This window comes from Monodon monoceros, unplaced genomic scaffold (assembly GCF_005190385.1).
Source record: "Monodon monoceros isolate NGI ecotype Baffin Bay Population unplaced genomic scaffold, NGI_Narwhal_1 Super_Scaffold_15, whole genome shotgun sequence".
NCBI classification, from domain to species: Eukaryota; Metazoa; Chordata; class Mammalia; order Artiodactyla; family Monodontidae; genus Monodon; species Monodon monoceros.
This window is the reverse complement of record NW_021703771.1, coordinates 54,971,222-54,992,848: the sequence shown is the minus strand read 5'-3', so window position 1 is coordinate 54,992,848 and position 21,627 is coordinate 54,971,222. Positions and strand designations below refer to the sequence as shown.

Sequence of the window (21,627 nt, the reverse complement as noted above, 5' to 3'; positions counted from 1 at the left end):
AGCCATGGCGCACTAACCCCCTGCAGGCTGTGTTCACACAGCCAACCCCAGTCCTCTCCTGGGATCTAAGCTCCGAAGCCCGAGCCTCAGCTCCCAGCCCCCGCCCGCCCCGGCGGGTGAGCAGACAAGGCTCTCGGGCTGGTGAGTACCAGTCGGCCCTGATCCTCTGTGCGGGAATCTCTCCGCTTTTCCCTCCGCACCCCTGTTGCTGCGCTTTCCTCCGCGGCTCCGAAGCTTCCCCCCTCCACCACCCGCAGTCTCTGCCCGCGAAGGGGCTTCCTAGTGTGTGGAAACCTTTCCTCCTTCACAGCTCCGTCCCACTGGTGCAGGTCCCGTCCCTATTCTTTTGTCTCTGTTTTCTCTTTTACCCTACCCAGGTACGTGGGGAGTTTCTTGCCTTTTGGGAAGTCTGAGGTCTTCTGCCAGCGTTCAGTAGGTGTTCTGTAGGAGTTGTTGCACATGTAGATGTATTTCTGATGTATTTGTGGGGAGGAAGGTGATCTCCGCGTCTTACTCTTCTGCCATCTTGAAGCTCCTCCCATTTAATAGTTTTTCTTCATATAATTTGCTTTAACTCATTTTAAAAATACCTTCAAAAGAATTTAGGGGGGCTTCCCTGGTGGCGCAGTGGTTGACAGTCCGCCTGCCGATGCAGGGGACACGGGTTCGTGCCCCGGTCCGGGAAGATCCCACATGCCGGAGTGGCTGGGCCCGTGACCCATGGCCACTGAGCCTGTGCGTCCGGAGCCAGTGCTCCACAATGGGAGAGGCCACAACAGTGAGAGGTCCGCGTACCGCAAAAAAAAAAAAAGAAAAAAAGAAAAAAACAGAATTTAGGGGCAGTTATCACTTTTTATAGATTAACACTTTCCTTTAAAGTCTTTTGGCCTCGCCAATAAATGTTCTTCCAGAGATTCAAAGAAGATCCCACCTGATAGCAATGTACTAATTAGAGACCATATGGACAGAGCTAGAGCTATGGGGTCCATAAAATTCAGTATCAAATTTCACCTCATTGTTGTTAAAGGAAAAAATGCTCTAATTCATTATTCATCATTTCCATAAGTTCAAACATTGTTATAATGTTTCCCAAAGTTTCTTTCAAGCAAATTATGTAAGCTATTCAAAATTAAATTACAGTGTACCTTTGACATTTGAGTTTAATACCTGATGCATTGCCTTATCACATGCTACTCACAAAAGGCCAGTGATATACAATGATTTGTGATTTTCCCCCGTGTAAATTTCAGTTTCCTACACTGAGAGGTGGATGTATGGAAACAAGTCAGCACCGGGCATCAGCCCCTGAGTTCAGCTTTGCTATGCCGTCTTTTCATTTCATCTGCAGGAAGTCTTCAGAAGTAAAAAGAAAAAAAAAAAACAAAACCAGCAAAAACAAAAACAATACTTGGCCATATTTCATGAACGAAATGAGTTATAGCAGTATTCATTAATTTTGAGATTTGTAAAGGTCTTAGTACGCCAAGAATGTCAAAGATCAACTGTACTGTGTTTAGTTGCTAATCAGAGCTATCCATCTCTAAATATTTTCTCTTTATTTCCCTTGGTAACCGTGTCTTTACAAATTTATCTCCCGGAGAGGTATGTTTTTAATAAAAGAAAACTTGTGGTAAAAGGGTCATATTCCATCTGTGAAAGTATTTGCTCTTTAAAAGTAAAGTTTCCAGACCACTCATTCCCAATTTTAAGCATTTATTATGAACTCCTAAATAAATTATTCCTTAAGCCTTTAGACTTCAAGAGATATTACTGTATCTATGTACTATAGTCGTTTGGATTTTTAAGTAATGAGATTGCACATTTGTCTCTCCTAGAACCACCAAGACCCATTGCTCCTCCCCAGCTGCTTGGTGTTGGGCCTACATATTTGCTGATTCAGCTAAATGCCAACTCCATCATTGGTGATGGTCCCATCATTCTGAAAGAAGTAGAGTACAGAATGACATCAGGATCCTGGACAGAAACCCATGCAGTCAATGCTCCAACTTATAAATTATGGCATTTGGATCCGGATACTGAATATGAGATCCGTGTTCTACTTACAAGACCTGGTGAAGGCGGGACGGGGCTTCCAGGACCTCCACTAATCACCAGAACCAAATGTGCAGGTAAGACTGAAGAGCCGGCCACTCTGCCAGTGAAGGAATCTAGCATAAGGCATACAATATTCATACAATATTAAAAGTACTAATTATTTGGTACATGGTTAGTCACACTATTCTAAGAGTTCCAGTTGTAGCCTTAAGTATGTCATAAATTTGACTGATTTAAGGGCAGTGTGAATGTTTCTCTTTTATTTTTCAGTAGTATTATGAATCCACCGTCTTTTCTTGCATGGTAATTTTGCTTGGCTTGCTTATATTTAGTCCAAAACCTCTGATTGATGCAGGTGAATGTATTATATAGAGAGAAAACCTTTGCAGTTCAAGCAAACGTTGAATACCTTTCTACTATGTGGAGACTGTCTTCCTCGATAATTTTGTTATGGTCAGTGCAGAGGCCATATCTGATAATACACATAAGAAAAGTTACTCTGAGCCAATCCTCAGTAAGATAACCCTCCTAGTCAGAAAATCCTGTTGTCGAGGATGAATGCAGCAGCTTGGCACCCAGCTGTAAAGTACAGAGGCTTTCCATATGTTTTTAAGCCTTGTATTGCCCTCCTAATGTCTGAAACAGAGTAGTGAAAATAATAGCACATGGAGAAAACACAAAGAAAGAATAAAAAGTGAAATAAAAAGTAATATAAAAGCATACATCCTAGTTCCTTATTGTACGATTGTTATAATGAGAGAAAATGTTAGCTATTTATTAAAAGCCACTGAAAAGTTTGTCTAAGTTATTAGAGTATACTTTTAGTGCACTGTTTATTTTATTTTTGAAAATAGTTTAATTTTTTAGGTCAGTTGAAAGAAACATTTTTTATCCATCAAGCATTATGTTGAAACACTTGCAAAGTTAGTACCTGGGTCTATGCGTCTTGAACATTTATAGATTTAGGTTCTGAAAATTGAAAACTAAGACCATGGGGATCTACGAAAATGTAAATGCCTGTAAAATGTCTTTTGTTTCTTTAACATCTGTTTAACAGTTACAGTATTCTGAGGCTACCCACCAAGAGTACTGATCTAAGATCAAAGCAAAATCCATGCAATTACCTAATGTACTATCATCCCTAAATATTTTTTATTCTGGTTCAATTTTTATATGTTAATATTTATATATTAATTGTAAATATCAATATGTTTCATATATTAATATTGAAAAATGCTCACCAATAGGAAGCTTAACGGCTCCATCATTAGTCTCAGATGTAGACAATAGAGTCTAGTAATTTGCTGATTGGTGTCATACATTTATCCTGTGGTTGAAAAATAGCTTAACCTCAAAAACACTGGGTAAGTCTCCATGGCTCAGCCTAAATCACACAAATTGCTTTTCAAATTTGTTGTACAGCTATGTCTTTTCATTCTAGGTAATGTGACAAATTATTCTTATTGTAGTAGATGAACTTCCTGAGGGGAAAAACAATTTAACTCTACAACCTCAACTAGTCAGAGAAATAATTTAAAAAGGAGACAGTATGGAAACTGAGAAGTAGCTCACTCTTCCAAAATTAATATCCAGTGCTAACATAAAAAGATGAATAGTGATGTCCATTTTACTGAAGATATCACCTACACATATTTTCTGATAAAATTACCTTTTTCTGCCTACATTTAATCCTTATAAGGTATATACAAATTAAAATAATAAGTGTTGATTTACTATTCCAGAGATCTTCCTTGTGACTTTTTTGTGCCCTAACTTCTTTCTTTTAAATATCTCATCTGCCTTCTTATTTTTTTATTTCATCAAAATAGATCCTTAAAAATTTACAGTACCACACAATGTGTTGTTAATATAATGTGATTTTTTAACTTAGGAATTATTTGAAATCGGCCATTGGTGTGAAGGCCAATGGAGATGGCAAATAAATGAAACTGTGGGGTTTTTTTAAATATATCTTTATTGGAGTATAATTGCTTTACAATGTTGTGTTAGTTTCTGCTTTATAACAAAGTGAATCAGCTATAAGTATACATATATCCCCATATTCCCTCCCTCTGGAGCCTCCCTCCCATCCTCCCTATCCCACCCCTCTAGGTCATCACAAAGCATCCAGCTGATCTCCCTGTGCTGTGGAACAGCTTCCCACTAGCCATCCACTTTACATTTGGTAGCGTATGTATGTCATTGCTACTCTCTCACTTCATGCCAGTTTCCCCTTCCCCGCTGTGTCCTCAAGTCCGTTCTCTACTCTGCGTCTTTATTCCTGCCCTGCCACTAGGTTTATCAGTACTGTTTTTTTAGATTCCATATATGTACATTAACATATGGCGTTTCTTTTTCTATTTCTGACTTACTTCACTCTGTATGAATAACTCAATTTTGTTCGTTTTTATGGCTGAGTAGTGTTCCATTGTATATATGTGCCACATCTTCTTTATCCATAGCAAGATCTTTTTTGACCCACCTCCTAGAGTAATGGAAATAAAATACAAAATAAACAAATGGGACCTAATGAAACTTAAAAGTTTTTGCACAGCAATGGAAACCATAAACTAGACGAAAAGGCAACCCTCAGAATGGGAGAAAATATTTGCAAACGAAGCAACTGACAAAAGATTAATCTCCAAAATATACAAGCAGCTCAATATAAAAAAAACAAACAACCTAATCCAAAACTGGGCAGAAGACCTAAATAGACATTTCTTCAAAGAAGACATACAGATTGCCAACGAACACATGAAAGGGTGCTCAACATCACTAATCATTAGAGAAATGCAGATCAAAACCACAATGAGATATCACCTCACACCAGTCAGAATTGCCGTCATCAAAAAATCTACAAACAGTAAATGCTGGAGAGGGTGTGGAGAAAAGGGAACCCTCCTGCAGTGTTGGTGGGAATGTATATTGATACCGCCACTATGGAGAACAGTATGGAGGTCCCTTAAAAAACTAACATTAGAACTACCTTATGACCCAGCAATCCCACTACTGGGCATATACCCTGAGAAAACCATAATTTAAAAAGACACATGCACCCCAACGTTCATTGCAGCACTGTTTACAATTGCCAGGACATGGAAGCAACCTAAATGTCCATCGACAGGTGAATGGATAATGAAATTGTGTTTTAAGGCTAGTTATGCTGTATTAAGTGGATGAAAAGAACATGTTGATGAGCATTGATTTATCCCTATTGAATACTTATGTTCAGAATGCATATTGAGCTGCAGTAAGTAAAAATAGGACTGTAAAGTGTTTGAGATATTTTACTTTGAGAATAACCTTATCTGTATGGGAGGGGATAGAGTAAAAATAACTTACACTCATAGCTGCTTTCAAATTTATAAATGTCTTGACATTTTGAAATAATATTGGTCTTTTTTTCTGATATGTTATTTGAGAAACATTTAAGTTGTGGGCTCTGTGGCATAAAATGGTATCAAGCTCACTCATCTGTAGTTTTACTTCCAAATGTAAAAAGTTTTTTTTAAAACTATCTTTCACATGTGGGGAGTCTTTGTCACATATCTTTATTAATTTATGTGCTCATAAGGTGTGTTTGATGCAGGTTTTATGGTAAAAAAAAAGTGCTTATAAACTAGATTTCCAGGTACGTTGTAGATTGTAGAGAAACTGGTTACTGTTTTATAGGAATGTCTACTAATCTTGCTCTATTATTAGAAAAAGAGGGAAAGCGTATGCAATTATATATTCTATTAATTTTTAAATAATCCTGAAAAGCAGAAGTTGGATATAATTGATAAACATTGCATGTCTAAATACAGAGTCAGTAAAGGTTAAATTTATGATGTCCATCCACTTCTCTTCAAGGTTCCTTTCCCCAGGTTTAAGATCCCTCAAACCCTACCAACGCCAGCATCATCACTAGACTCAGCCTGGTGTTTTATAACAAGAAAATAGAACACAACTTACGCTATGATATTATCTGTATTTAGTACAAAAATTCTTCATAGTCTGGGGAAATGATCCCTTTAAGACACCAAGCATAACTTTTGGAGAAGTTCCCATCGAATTCTATTAAATTGTGCAAACTCTGAATACTGGTTCTATAAACCATTCCATTTTAACAAATATTAGGAGAATGTCATGGTGTAGGGTAGTGTTTTACCATTAATATCATGTGGTTGAGTAAATATTTATTGTTTTGAAATAGCTATTTTAATGCATTCTACATGATAGACCACCAAGAAGCCTTTGAAGATAAGTATAAATTTTTTTTAGCTATATGTATGTGTCTGATATCAATTTCACATGAATTTCTTATAAGTAACAAAGGGATGATGATTACTTTCAGTCTCTCAGAAATTCTTATTTTATTTTGGTGTATCACAGAGGAACAATTTTTGACTCCTAGGGACCTATCAAAGAGTAAATTAGTTACTATTTAGTGTCTTTAAAACTCCATTTTAATGTAGTTAAGCCTTTGAAATTTTACTTCTGGCAATAGTAAACTTTTTCATTCTTGGCAGAGATCTGTCAATAAATAATTTTACAGCAAATTAATGAAATGGTTTTATTTATGTATTAATGAGTATATTTTGTATTTTAAATGCAAGTGTAGATTTTCATAATTCAGTATTGATTGGTACTGCTTTATAATTATTTGGATATTATTATCCCAATTTTGTAGCTGGTGAATCTAAGATTCAAGAAAAACAAAATAAAAGCAATGATTTGGCTAACCTCAGCCAACTGGGCAACTGGGGCTCACACCCATTTTCTGGAACTTGAAAAGCCTGAATTTTTTCCCCTCTTTCTCCTACTACAGGCGATCTTCCCCACCCCCCCCACCCCCTTTCAGAAGAAGAGTGTAGCCTGAGTAAATGAAAGTATGACGTCTGGGAGGGATGTACATTTTTAAAAATTGAATCTTCATGGCTGCATTATTCCTTGAGAAAACATAGCTTAATGTTTGCAACTTCAATTTTATTAAAAGCACAATTGATTAGTGTGTTGACACTCAAGTATACACTCTTAAATATTTTAAACAGTTAAAGAAGTGTAAAAAATGTTTTACACTATTCTTTTCTGAAAATGTCCTACCTAGTTGCCAGAGCTGTGTCTTTGTTTTCTTTCTGAAGTACATTAAAATCATTTGGTAAGTGCAATTACCTGCTTCAGGGTTACTCAAGTTAGGAGAGGTGGTAATTACAGCCTCTGGTGCCTGTAGCCACCTACACTTGCCTCATGCTTCTCTATGTGCCTGAGGGGTATGATTACTTCGTTGTTAGCTTACAGCCTGACCCATGTTATTGTTCACATAATGCTAAGAAAATACAGTTTTCTCTTTCTCTTATTAAATGGAAATAAAATATGCCATCATCAGAAATTGTCTGCATTGCTTGCTTTGGCAATTGCATGTTAAAATTGCTCTTTTAAATTGCCTTCTGCTTCTGGGTAACCCATTGTGGCACTGCTTTATGATTAACTGACATTTTAACAGCATCTCCTTCATAGGGAAAGTCAAGAGTTCAGGGTGTCCAGAACGTAGTATATTTACACAGTTGGGAAAGCTACTCTCTACTCTTATATTGAAGTTCAGTGCTCTTGGCAATTCTCATTGAAAAATGTAGATCTATGAAGCAGTGAAAAAGAGAGTGTCTTATTTTAAACGTAAACATTTACTAAAACTGCATTTTTTTCTCTCCTAAGTCCAAAATGGAAGGAAACAAAACAAAACAATACTCAGGCATACACCAGAAACCACAGAGTAAGGAATTAAATTTTGGCCTTTTAGCTATAGTATCATCAGCAAAGTGGAACCATATATTGATTTTTATTGTGGTCTAAGATAGTTATCAATCACAAAGACTATTTATCATTGAAACTCAGCCTTGCAGTTAAACAAAAAACAAAATAAACAGCTCTGTAAGAATTGGTATGGTTTAACAGTATAAGGTTGCCGTATGGTTTGATTTCAGTTGAAGGCTTATTATCAGTGCTTGTTTTAAAAATTTTTTGAAATTTATTAATATGATTTTTACATGGCTTCTTTATTGTTTTTGAGCAAAAAATTTTAAAGGCAATGCTATTATTATTGAAGTAAAAAAACCTAAATCTAAAAAGCCATAAGAAAAGTAATGGAAAACAACAGTTCTTCAATTTTCTTAAAAATCTAAAACAGTAAAACCCTCTTATAGATTTTTTTTCTTTTTTAGTGAGTAAAACCTGATTTTGTTTTTCAGATTCTGTAGGGAATATTTCAGTTTGAAAGACATTTATCTATTCAGAGAAATTTTATTGGCTTTGTCATTTGTTAACAGCACTGGGTTAAGTACTAGGTCTTCAAAGTTATACAAGCAGTGCCTTGCACTTAAGTTCCTAGTAGTCACGAGGGACAGCCCTATAAACAGAGTAAAATGCAAAGTGAGAGCAGTGAAGCTCTTCCTGTTTTTCAAGAAAGTGTTTCCGAGAAGCTGTCACCAGGAAAAGATGGCTTTTAAACTGGATCTTAAAAATTGACTATGAGTTTTTAAGGCAGAAAGAACAGAAAACAGAATAAAAAACAGAGGGAACCATATGCTTATCCCAGTTGTTAACATTGCTGATGTTTTTTGGATTATGAAAATAGATGGAGCATTGGCTGACTCTGGGCTGTGGTAGAACAGAAGCTGCAGGTGGGATGTGGCCAGGGCTAATGTAGCCCAGGCTGCTATCCTGTTGTTTTTAAGAAGCAGATTGACATTACTGGATTTACTTTTAGAAAGGTCATCTCTCTGTGGAAGAGGAGTTAGAACTAAGGAAAGACTGGGAGCGGAAAAACCATGAAATCATGCTTATAATCAAAATATGCTGTCTGTTATCTTCACTATAGCATGTCTCTCTTACTGTAGATCAGAAATAGGATATCTATAAATTCCTGGAAATATTGTCATTTCTAATAATCAAAGTTCCTTTCATTAAAGGGATTTTAAAGATATTTTATAGGTGATCTAACTTACTTTATTGTTTGATTTACTTTTCTTTTTCAAATATGTGGGTCAACCAGTGTCCTTCATGTGCATGCAAAATCCATGGTATAATACGTTATTGTAGAGGAGAAAATTATGAAGGATTGGAGAGAAATTCAAGAGCTACTGTGTATTTGATGGGATATTTATTCATTTCATAAATTTTATTGAGGTTGGAGTTGTATACATCGCCATGCTGAGGACGGTAGAAGATAGAACATTAGTAGGACAGGCTTCCTACTCTTCAGGAACTGACAGTCTAGTGTAAGAAACCATAATACCAATAAAAGTATAGTAAGTTATATAAAAAAAATACAAAGCACTTTGGAACTCCAGAGATGAGGGGGTTAATTTCTGACCCCAAAACCATTTTTCTCAAGCAATATGTTTGAAAACAATATCAACCATTCTTTCCTGAACACAGCTGGATTAACACTTCTGTTAGCCTTATCCCTAATTCCTTAACTGTGAAATAATGTATAAAACAATGTGCAGCCGGTAGTCACCATAAGGATGATTTGCCTTCTCTTTTTCCTTTCTTCTAACACATAGGGAAACTATATGCACAGATGGAGGCATTAAATTGAAAATATAATTCACATCCTAATTTTTTTTTATTTTTTAAAAGATTTATTATTTTATTTATTTATTTATTTTATTTTTTGGCTGTGTCGGGTCTTAGTTGCAGCATGCAGGATCTTTGTTGAGCATGTGGAATCTTTTTCTCGTTCGGCGCGCGGTCTGCTGGGGTTTCTTTCTAGTTGCAGTGCGCCGGCTTCTCTCTAGTTGTGCTGTGTGGGTTTTCTCTTCTCTAGTTGTGGCTTGCAGGCTCCAGGGTGTGTGGGCTCTGTAGTTGTGGCACACGGACTTTGTTGCTCCGCGGCATATGGGATCCCAGTTCCCCCACCAGGGATCGAACCCTCATCCCCTGCAGTGTAAGGCGGATTCTTTACCAGTGGTCCACCAGGGAAGTCCCTCACATCCTAATTTAAATTATCCAAGTAATTTGTGTGGTTGCTTTTGAATTCTCTGGGGCCCATGGATGATAGCAATGTTATTCTAAATTTCAATGGAGAGAGAAATTAATTTATAATATAAGCAACTTCTGTTAAGTCTCCTAGTAGTCTATAATGCTAGGAACCCCAGTATAAGAGTCATGAAAGGTAAACAAATATGAAATCCTCTTTCCCCCTGCCCCTTTTGTTTTTTGCCTCAGGCATGGGATGTACTTTTAACCATACGTACAGCTTATGGCACGTTTTCTAATAGCTGTGTAACTAATTAAATAGAGTTGGGCTGCTTTCAGCTTAAAATTGTCTTCTTTTGACTTATTTCGTTGCTAGAAAGCATTTGGTACCAGTAAAAATGACACTTTTAATTTATCCACAGTACTTTACTACATGCTGAGTCTGTTAACAGTATCATTAAGTACTCTTTTTATTGGCTTCATTTGTTTTTATTGAATTTTGCATATGCAGTAAAGCTGACAGATGAAAATGATTTGAATAACAGCATTAGTTCCATTAAATATCCTGGATACCCCTCTGGTCCTAGGTTTTTATTTGATATTAGGAAGTAGAAATAGCAGTAAAATAATATCTTAATAATGTCTTAAGTGATAATAACATAAGAATATCCGAAGAAGAAAACGACATGGGTAGAATTAAGAAGCTATGGGTCAATCACCTCCTAGAGAAATGGAAATAAAAACAAAAATAAACAAATGGGACCTAATGAAACTTAAAAGCTTTTGCACAGCAAAGGACACCATAAACAAGACAAAAAGACAACCCTCAGAATGGGAGAAAATATTTGCAAATGAAGCAACTGACAGAGGATTAATCTCCACAATTTACAAGCAGCTCTTGCAGCTCAATATCAGAAAAACAAAAACCCAATCCAAAAATGGGCAGAAGACCTAAATAGACATTTCTCCAAAGAAGATATACAGATTGCCAACAAACACATGAAAGGATGCTCAACATCACTAATCATTAGAGAAATGCCAGTCAAAACTACAATGAGGTATCATCTCACACCGGTCAGAATGGCCATCATCAGAAAATCTAGAAACAATAAATGCTGGAGAGGGTGTGGAGAAAAGGGAACACTCTTGCACTGTTGGTGGGAATGTAAATTGGTACAGCCACTATGGAGAACAGTATGGAGGTTCCTTAAAAAACTAAAAATAGAACTACCGTATGACCCAACAGTCCCACTACTGGGCATATACCCTGAGAAAACCATAATTCAAACAGAGTCATGTACCACAATGTTCATTGCAGCTCTATTTACAATAGCCAGGAGATGGAAGCAACCTAAGTGTCCATCAATAGATGAATGGATAAAGAAGATGTGGCACATATATACAATGGAATATTACTCAGCCATAAAAAGGAACGAAATTGAGTTATTTGTAGTGAGGCGGATGGACCTATAGTCTGTCATACAGAGTGAAGTAAGTCAGAAAGAGAAAAAGAAGTACTGTATGCTAACATGTATATATGGAATCTAAGAAAAAAAAAATGTCATGAAGAACCTAGGGGCAAGATGAGAATGAAGACACAGACCTACTAGAGAATGGACTTGAGGATATGGGGAGGGGGAAGGGTAAGCTGTGACAGAGTGAGAGAGTGGCGTGGACATATATACACTACCAAACGTAAAATAGATAGCTAGTGGGAAGCAGCCACGTAGCACAGGGAGATCAGCTTGGTGCTCTGTGACCACCTAGAGGGGTGGGATAGGGAGGGTGGGAGGGAGGGAGACGCAAGAGGGAAGAGATATGGGAACATATGTATAACTGATTCACTTTGTTATAAAGCAGAAACTAACACACCATTGTAAAGCAATTATACTCCAATAAAGATGTTAAAAAAAAAAAGAAGCTATGGGTCAAGATTGATCAAACACTAAAGGATGTGTTCTGTATGAAGGATGGGCTCAAGAGACTCAGCCTGTGAACTTCAGACCTCTTCAATGGTGCCATTGTGGTTACACTGGTGCACAGACTTGTCCTTGATTTTCTTCCTTTTTACCCGGAGAATCTACCTTTGTCTTCAGTTGTCACTGCCTGTTTACTTCCTTATTTGAATTATAATTTATTTTCTTTGCTTTGGAATAAAAAGCAAAATTCTTAAAGTCAGGCTTTGGCAAAAAAAAAAAAATTGCAGTCCCGTTTTCTTGAGCAGGGTTTGGTGGGGGAGGAGTACAGCTTATTTTTGGAACTCACTTATTTAGAACCATTCTAGTTAGTGTTTTTGAAGAGTGTTGGTCATTCTGTACGATTTCTTGAGTGGAAAAAATTACTTTATAAAGGTGTATCATTATTTTCATAATTTAACTTTACTCTTAAAATCTGAGGATGTGATCATCCTCTGAGAATTTCATTTTTTGATCTTCACTGTCTTCCTACAAGATACGGCCTTATTATAGCTAATAATTACTGTAAGGATGACTCTTCCATCCTTTTTCCTTTCCACCAACCTGTATATAAACTACAGAGGAGAAAAAAGCATATTTGAAGGAAAAATAATGAGTGGATTCTAATCTCGAGTATTGTAAGTTATGTTACACTTTGTGAACCCAACAAAAAATGAACTTCAAAGGGCAGAAATTCATGCGTTCATGTCACCCTAAGCAAGATACGTGCAAATTCAGCTGTCACTACATATGATATGGCCTAGAAATCATTGAGTGATGTCCATTTTAATTGTCTCAGCCAAATAATATGGGTGAAGTTTGAGTTAAAATAACTCATCTTTCATTCTCTGGCTTTGTTACTATTTCCTACCTCTATGTAATACTTCATAATAAAAAAATAGTCATCAAAAAAGTTTATTTTTATGTGTTATTGTAGTTTTAAGCCGGCACTGTTAAAATATATGAACATCATATTTTTTGTACTCTTACATGTGAATCTATAATACTTTATTGTCAAAATACCTTTGTTTTAACATATTATATATATACATATATATATATAATAGGATCCCCTTTTAACAGTAATTATAGAAGGAAAGTGAAATAATTTCTCTGCCAATTATTAGGCATTTCTTAAGTCAAGAGCACCATATACATAGGATGCTTGCTCAAAACTTACGGTAACATTTATTGGAAATCGTAATATATTGCTTTGCTATACCTTTTTCTTCTCTAAGATATATCTTACAGGTGAACAGTGGAATGGATATGTAGTTTTGAAATATAAATGGCAGTATTCTTTGACAAGTTTGTTTAGATACTTCATTAACTTTTTTTAAAATCTTTTTTTGCCATCCAGTAAATTATAACAATAAAAGAAGTTTAAGAACATGTTTTAGAGGTTTACTTTATCCAATACTGAACAACATAATCTTCAGCTGCCACTCATTTTATCACCATTATACGATGGCATTTTAAAGCTTTTGGGAAAAAATGTAACTTAAATACAAATTGGTATATTGATGAATTTGTGATTTTTGGACAGATATGTTGGAGCTCACTCTAGTAGTTTAAGAACTGCAATATGAAGATAACAATAGCTGTTCCTTCACCGTGCATTATCATGAAACGTGATGATGCTGTAGAGCATGAAGCTTTGTTGTCTTAAAACACAATTTATATACATCAGATTATTAACATAGACTTTCTGATGGGTTGGGCCAGCAGTTCTGTTGTCCTTCATTTAGTCAATGAATTTTGAACTCCTACCAGCACTATGGTAGAGCTGGGCAAAAAGTGAAGAGATGACAACTTCTCTCATTTATCTTGTTTTTAAAAGTAAAATTAACAGGTAACTTAGTTAACTTCTAACAAGTGACAGAATGTGGAAACTGACTCATTCTATTTTATTTTACTTAAATGGGTTATTTTCCTCTGTATTTCCGACTCACATAAAGTACATCAGTAGAATACAGAACTCTGCTTATTCTGGAAAGCAACAGGGAGAAAAGTTTTTCTCTGAGTACTCCTTCCAGCTGCTCAGATAATCCTTTAATTTCTGCCTCCTCTTTATTTCTGGCTTACTGTCCACCAAGAGAAACATGCATTTTTGTAAGGCTAAGTTATATCAATGAACCAGTCACTTTTACAACAGGTCAGCTCATTGAATTAAATTAATATTTGATTTTCTCAGCTTAAATGAACCAGTTTAGGTTTTCCGTTAAAATTTTTGCAATCAGTTTTAACAATTTGGATACCACCTTAAAAATTATATAACTGAGGAATACTGCAAAGCAGAATTATTGTTCCAGAGTTCCCTTTTGTGTTTCTCCGTTCTCTCTTCTGGTGAATTCTGCATCATAGATATATGTGTGCACTGTGCATGTGTCTGCTCTCTAAAATAACCAGCTTTGCTCTGCTTAGGAGGAGAAAATGTGCTAGGGGAGCACTAACTATCCCTAAGCTTAATTTTTTTGGAGGTGCCTTACTGGAAGTCCCAGATTTTGTAAAGACTTCATTAGAATACATACACCCGAATAGTTTTTATAAATTATCCATAACAAAGCATTACACTAAATTTCACAAATAGAATTTTTTTAAAAAGCATTTTCAACACTACAGTGTTTATGCAACTATTGTGATTTTTGTCAATGCAGTATTAGTTTTCTCCATGCCCATGCTTTTTTCTTTAAGATGTATATACCAGTTTACATTCTGCTTATTTTATTTGCTGTGATATTAACTCATTTCCCATGTTTCTACAGGACATTCTAACCATCATCTTTAGTGATTGCTTAATATTCTATTGGATATATGTGCTAGAATATATTTAACCATTCTAATAAAAGTTTAGGCTAACTCCAGTGATTGGCTATTGTGAATGTTGCAGTGAGGATTATGCACTTGTCCTTTTTCTACGTGGCTGAAAAGTACTTGACACATACTCTTCAACTACTCTGTAAGTACTGTATTAGTACACTTTAATGGACCAGCAAGGGCATGCATTCAGTCATGCAGTTTTAGCACAAGAAAGTACTTTATAATTAATCAAGTCCATGTCCCCCATTTATCACTATTCTGCACACTGAGACTCAGTTAGTGAGGTAATCTGATCAACATCTTACAGCTATTTGATGAGAAAATCAAAACTATTATTCAGATTGCACTTCTTTTTGTTTTTTTTAAACATTCACGTGACTCCCTTTTTAAAAGAAGACTTTTTTTTTTTATATTTTTGGCTGTGTTGGGTCTGCATTGCTGCTCACAGGCTTTCTCTAGTTGCGGTGAGCGGGGTCTACTCTTCGTTGTGGTGCACGGGCTTCTCATTGCAGTGGCTTCTCTTTTTGCGGAGCACAGGCTCTAGGCGCACGGGCTTCAGTAGTTGCGCACGGGCTTCAGTAGTTGCGCACGGGCTTCAGTAGTTGCGCACGGGCTTAGTTGCTCCGGGGCATGTGGGATCTTCCCAGACTAGGGTTTGAACCCGTGTCCCGTGCATTGGCAGGTGGATTCTTAACCACTGCGCCACCAGGGAAGTCCCACAGATTGCATTTTCTTGTTTTCTTTTACATGAGTATGTCCTACATGCCAGATAGTGCTTAAGTGCTGGGTATTCTAAAACGAAGGCTCTGCTCTGCAGCCACTCAAAATCTGGGGAATCATGATCATAGTAATTACCATGTATTGAGTACTTACTATGCACCAGGCACTAGTGTAAACTCTTAGATTCAAATCCAGGCTGCCTGATTGCACATCTTTGCTGAGCTGCCTGGAGAGTTTAGCAGGTAGGTATATAGGTAAATAATTAGACCAATAAGTGGCATAATAGATGTGCTTTCAGGCTTTATGGAAGCACAAAGGAGCCTTGAAGTAGGAGTAGAATTTTATGAAGCAGCAGATCATGAGCAATTATGAGCTGAGATTTGTGAGTCAGTAAAATCTAGATTAAAAGCTGGCTCTAATATTTACTACTGGGCAAGTAAGAATCTCTCTAATGTTTCATATTGTCATCTGTAAAATTATGATAAATAATTGTACCTGCCCAACTTGCTGTTTGTGAGATAATCAGTCACGTGCTAAAGCTGAGAACTGATTGTTAAATTTTCAGGAATTTTGCCAGCCAGTTTTAAAATCAGTATTAAAGAATAAATCATACAAACTTACAATTATATCAATTATATTTTAAACAAAAGTAATACATACTCAAAGGTTCCTAACTATTTTAATATAGTGAACCATTATCTACGTTCTTGAGACTATCTATGTCTATTTTATCTGTATGTTGGAGATACGACACAATGCTTATCTCTTCCAGTTCTGTCTTGGGAAGCTTAAAACTGTAGTGGGAATATTAGAGCATGGAGATTGGCAAATGCTGCAAATCAGGACTATTTTCTCTCACCACCTTCTCTGTTTTCTGGAGAGCCAAAACCATGTTGAAAGTGCTAAACATTTTCCAGCACACCACTAGAGATAATGCATGCAAAATGCTTACTTAGCGCAGAAATAACCCACAGTAAATATTAGCCATTTCTACATAACAAGCCATTTCACTAAAAACAACTTTTCTCCAATATTTAAAGAATTACTAACATGCAGAATATCTGAAAGAATTATTCATTGAATACCACCACAATTTTCCTTTTGTTGTACTTCCTATATCACATATTTATCGATCTTTCCAACTTTTTATTCATCTATCAGTACATCTTAACTTTTTAACATTATTTTTTAATACATTAGAATATTTTGTTCAAGGGAGTGATTTTTAAAGAATAGTTAAAGAATATGTAGTTTGAATATTTTTACTGAAATGTTTAGAATGGTTTGGTTTTTAGAAATATTTCTCTAGTGGTTGTTGGGAAAAGGATTGAAAGGAGATTTCAGGAGATTTAGAAGGCTTCTAATATCAATCTAGGCAAAAAATTGATCAGTACTTGAACTGAAGCAGTGCAGATAATGATTCCAATGCTGAGGCAGAGATGAAAGAGATTTGAGAGTTGCAATCAGTAGAATTTTGTGACACATTGGAAGGAATTCTGGCTTGGAAAAGTAAGGTATAGTGACAGGTTTTAACTTGAAGGGGTAAAACATTGGGAAAGTGTTGGAAGGGAGGTTGCTATGTTTAGTTTTAGAAGTGAGATATTGGGTAGGCAGTTATATTCATGGATCTACAGTTCAATAGAGAGGGTAGAGAGCAGGATATACAGATTTGGGCATCATCACCATTTCATTCGTGACGTTGGAGTCATGGGTATGCTTTCCTTGAATTAGAAATTCAGGTAAATTTTGTTCAACCACATTTAAAAAAATTTGGGGGAGGGTTGAATTATATTGTATACGTTAATATCTTTTTGCATGAACTATTCAGATTACTGAAACTGTTCAATGTTTTTATGTAGAACCAACTTTAAAAAATACAGTGGCTGTTTTTTATTTACAAATGCATTAAACTTGATCAGTATATACTTTAAAAAGACTGATTAGTTTGTCGAATTATGACATCCGTAGTTACATTTTAAGTGTTCCCCATAATGAGTAGCTCAGAGCATTATGCTAAAGGCAGAATCAAAATGTGGTTTAGTTTTGGTTTTCACCAGCTGATCCTAGGCGAACTTGCCCTCTGTTGAGTGCATTTCTGTCCTCTTTCCCATTTGCTCTCTGACCTCCTTTGGTACCTCATCTCAAAGATTCATGGTGTTCTTATGCAGAATGCATGCACTTAGGAACTCCACACCATGACAGGAGAGGGTCATGAGCACGTGTAGGAGGGATTAACAGCAGCAGAGGCTTGGTCATTCTTTGGGATGCGAGTATGGGACAAACAGTTGTGTTTGCACTGATATCCTAATAGAACTTTGAGTTATAACAACTTATTTTTTCAGTTTTGTATCAAATTCTACACTTGAGTGCTTTGAAAATGAACTAAAATAATTATTGTGATTCTTTATACCCTCAAACCAGAAGCCTCTGTAGGACAAATTTAAATAACTAGACTTTCCAAGGATTTTCACCAGAGCAAGTGAAATAAAGTACCTTTTTCAGTGAATAGCAGAAAATAAGTGTTTCTTTGTCAGATTTTAGTGGAATGTTCTTGTAGTCTAAAAAGTAGGTCGTCAAGACTGAGATTTTATTGTAAAACAGCAGTACAAATATCTTCTTAAGGAAATGACTCTACAGTTACCTATTATTAAAACAAAAACAAATTTTAGTGATTTATTCCTTAAACTATTCCTTAGTCTTTGAGTATAATGCTAATTATATGGGCTAGGTTAATTGGATTTCTACTTTTTTTAGCTGATCACTTTTTCTCTCAGTTGCAATATTTTATAATTGTAATTTTGTAAGTAATAAGTAAGCCCTTTTTAAAGCTCTGTTTATTCTAATCATTTATTTAGTTGTGTACAATTTCAATGAAAGGATCCTCGAAATACATTCTAAAGTTGGTTAATCAATTCTTTTATTATCTTTTAAGAAGATGAGTTGGTATGACCTCTATTATGAAATTGACTCCGAGAGAAAGTGTCAAAGTTGTAAATCTATTAAGCTCCTGGAAATATATTTTGACAGAAATATGTATACATATATTTGTAACAGTAAAGTTAAAATTGGGTAATATTACTATTATTTTAAATTTAAAGTCACGAATTGATCTGATGCAGACATCTTTAGGAGTTAGAAATATTCTTTTAAAAAAAATAAGAGGGTATAATCACAGCCTTTTAATATAACTGTCATCAAAAGTCTGAATAATAGAGAAATGAACATGGACCTGCGTGCAGCAGAACAGTAGAGCATAGATGCTCCCATATTACAAACAATACACAATATTTTAATTTTCATGGGACTAGTAAACCATTTATTATATTATGGTTTTGGCAATGAATAGTGCATATGTCTTCAGTTAAAAATATATCCTTGGCTTGGAGGGGTAGTATTTAAGAAGTTTGGAGTGAGAAATGGTTTGGCAGTGTAACAAGGCATGTTAAAGTGCCTACCTTGAAAGGAAAGGAAAAGAGATAGACATTTCCCATTACTACCTACTGTTAAGGTGCTCACATTATCCCTAAACAACCTCATGCTTGTGGCAATAATCATGCACTGTCGTTTTTTGTACTAATATGAAAGGGCAATTCAATCTTTTTGACAAATACTGCATCACTTCTGGCTTGGCAAATTTCCATCACACAAACCCAGTTGATACATATATAGGTTGTGACACTCTGGCTGAAATGACTTTGGATTAACTGTATCGAGGAAAGTAAAATTTTATTTAAGGTGTTATTTTTCTTCCATTTTTCTTTTCTTCTCTTCCCACCCCAGCCTACCCTCACTCTTGCCCTGAGTTCAAATTCATGCTACTTCCTTGTTCCTTTATAAGCTATATCATTATATCCAGAAAATGTCTTACAGTGAAATTGAAGGAAGCTTTCCATGGATGTTCGTAGTTTGCTTCTTTGTTTATATTTTCTCAGTTGTCTATGCACATTTATGTCCACATGCACCAATGTACAGTCTAAGGGATTCACAAAATTTTTGCTTTCTTACTGGAGCTCTTTTTTCTAAAAAGACCTATTGTATAGTTTTTATAACCGTAGCCTCTCAGAGTCATTCATAATCTCTGAGTTGGTGTGAAGTATGAACAAAAAAAACAAAGCATTTTTGCTTTGATGATTTTATAGTTACAAGTTTTGTACTCCTAAAATGTCCTTTGCAGTCATGCCTGTTTGGAAGTAGTTGTTTTACTTTTTTTCTTCTTTAGTTGCTACATCTTCTTAGTTGCTATATATCTCGTGGAGAGGAAATGAAAGGTTTATTACATTATTACCTTAAAAGATGACACATGAATTCTGTGCTAACTCCCAAAGTGGCACTCCTGAGAAAGAGGTCATTTCTCTGGTAACTTAATATGCCAGGTAAGATTTCTTTGTATTTTAAATAAAGTTACTGAGTTAGGAAATATTAACTTTAGAAAATGCAGACTAAAATCAATAGCTTTTCTAAACCCCCAAACAAGATTACAAAGGAATTATTCATGTCTTTAGCCTCTTTATCATTCTTTCTCAGTGAAGTAGCCTGTATTGAGTAAAAGCATAACAAGAATAACAAGTAGAAAAATAATTTTATATATGATTTTTAATTTAGAAATTAATGATTACAGTCTTTTTTCCATAGCAAATAGCAATGTAATAAACTTTTTGGGAAAAATTTTTGGTATAGTTTTTAATTTAAACTTGTACCTTTAAGATTGATTTCATTTCATAGACTGCTTGCCATCAAACTCGATATTAATGAAATCTTTACTATTAAAATTGGATTGTTTTTTCCTGGCTCTGTACATATTCTGTGCCATTTTGCTTTTCTCACCAACCAAGTTGTAATAGTATTTTGTATTGTGGTGAGGTTTGAACATATACTTATTTATAAGGCACAGTACAGGCTTTGTCTCAGGTTAAACACTGGAATGATTCCAAAGAAGTTTTTTTTTGTTATCATTGTTGATTAATTTTGGAAATTTGTATATTTTAATCCTGAAGTGGCTAGTTGTTGTTTGATGATATTGATAACCTAAGTGAACTTAAGTAACAGAAAACATAATACCAGTGTTGATTTTACAGGATATAAAACATTATTCAAATAGTCTTTATTTTATTATTTATATATTTACATACAATTATATGTGTTATTTACATCCTTCTTAATTTCAAGAACAATTTGAGATGGTTTACTAGAATATACAAGATTGAACAGAAGAAAAGGAATTGATAAGTAACTTGGGAGAAAAAGGGACACTAGGGGAAAAAAACAGATAGATTTAGAGGGTAATAAGAGTAAACAAACATTTATATCATCTAATCTGGTGTTATTAGGGAGACCATGGATTTGGTTCTGAGTTTATTAGTAGTAAAAGCAAAATCTGTGTTTATTAGTAGTAAAAGCAAAATCTAAAACACAGATTTATTTTGTTTATAATAAAAAGCTAACTGACACAGATTTATTTTGTTTATAATAAAAAGCTAATGTTTCAATCACTTACAGCATTCTAAGAACTGTGCTCAGTATTTGACACGTAATTATGTTATTTAATTATTGCAGTGCCCCACAAAGTGGTGATTTGTTCAATTTTACGTATGCCAGAGAGGAATCTCAAAGAAGTTAAGAGTTTTGTCCCAGGTCACACAGCTGTTAACTGGTTGAGCTCGGATGTGAATCTGGATACTTCTGACTCCAAGATCCATAGCCTTATCCACAGAAGTCATAGTTTCATAAGATAAATAAGTCAGTTTCTTCTGGAAAATATACCTTGTCTTAATTCTGAGGCTAAGAAAAAAAAAATCTTCTCTGGAGCTCAGCCTTGGTTTAAGGATAAAATGGAGCCTGTCTAGAGGACTGTCTGTAATGCATATCCTTCAGGCAATCCTCTTGAGTATCTCTTTCCTCTTGTGGCTACCAAATTATTTTGTCTTGAGGCTATGAGCAAATTGATTTTCTAAAAGCTAGTCTCCTATGAACAGTTAATATTAAAGCCACAGGAAAACTTGCTGGTCAGAATTTTAGTATCTTTTTCCTCATCAATATCTAGAAAAAAATACTCATATAATTGATACCTAATCTAGAGATTCATCTATCACACAGAATTTTGATAAATATCCAATGCTAT

General features: G+C 35.3%; 1 protein-coding gene across 1 annotated transcript in view; it reads left to right on the top strand.

Moving 5' to 3' along the window:
• The window catches only part of PTPRK (protein tyrosine phosphatase receptor type K), a 572,439-nt gene that overhangs the window by 353,494 nt on the left and 197,318 nt on the right, over nucleotides 1-21,627 (top strand). The window contains exon 7 of the mRNA XM_029223468.1: nucleotides 1,836-2,129. Coding sequence (XP_029079301.1) covers nucleotides 1,836-2,129 — 294 coding nt within the window. The remainder of the gene's footprint in view (nucleotides 1-1,835; nucleotides 2,130-21,627) is intronic.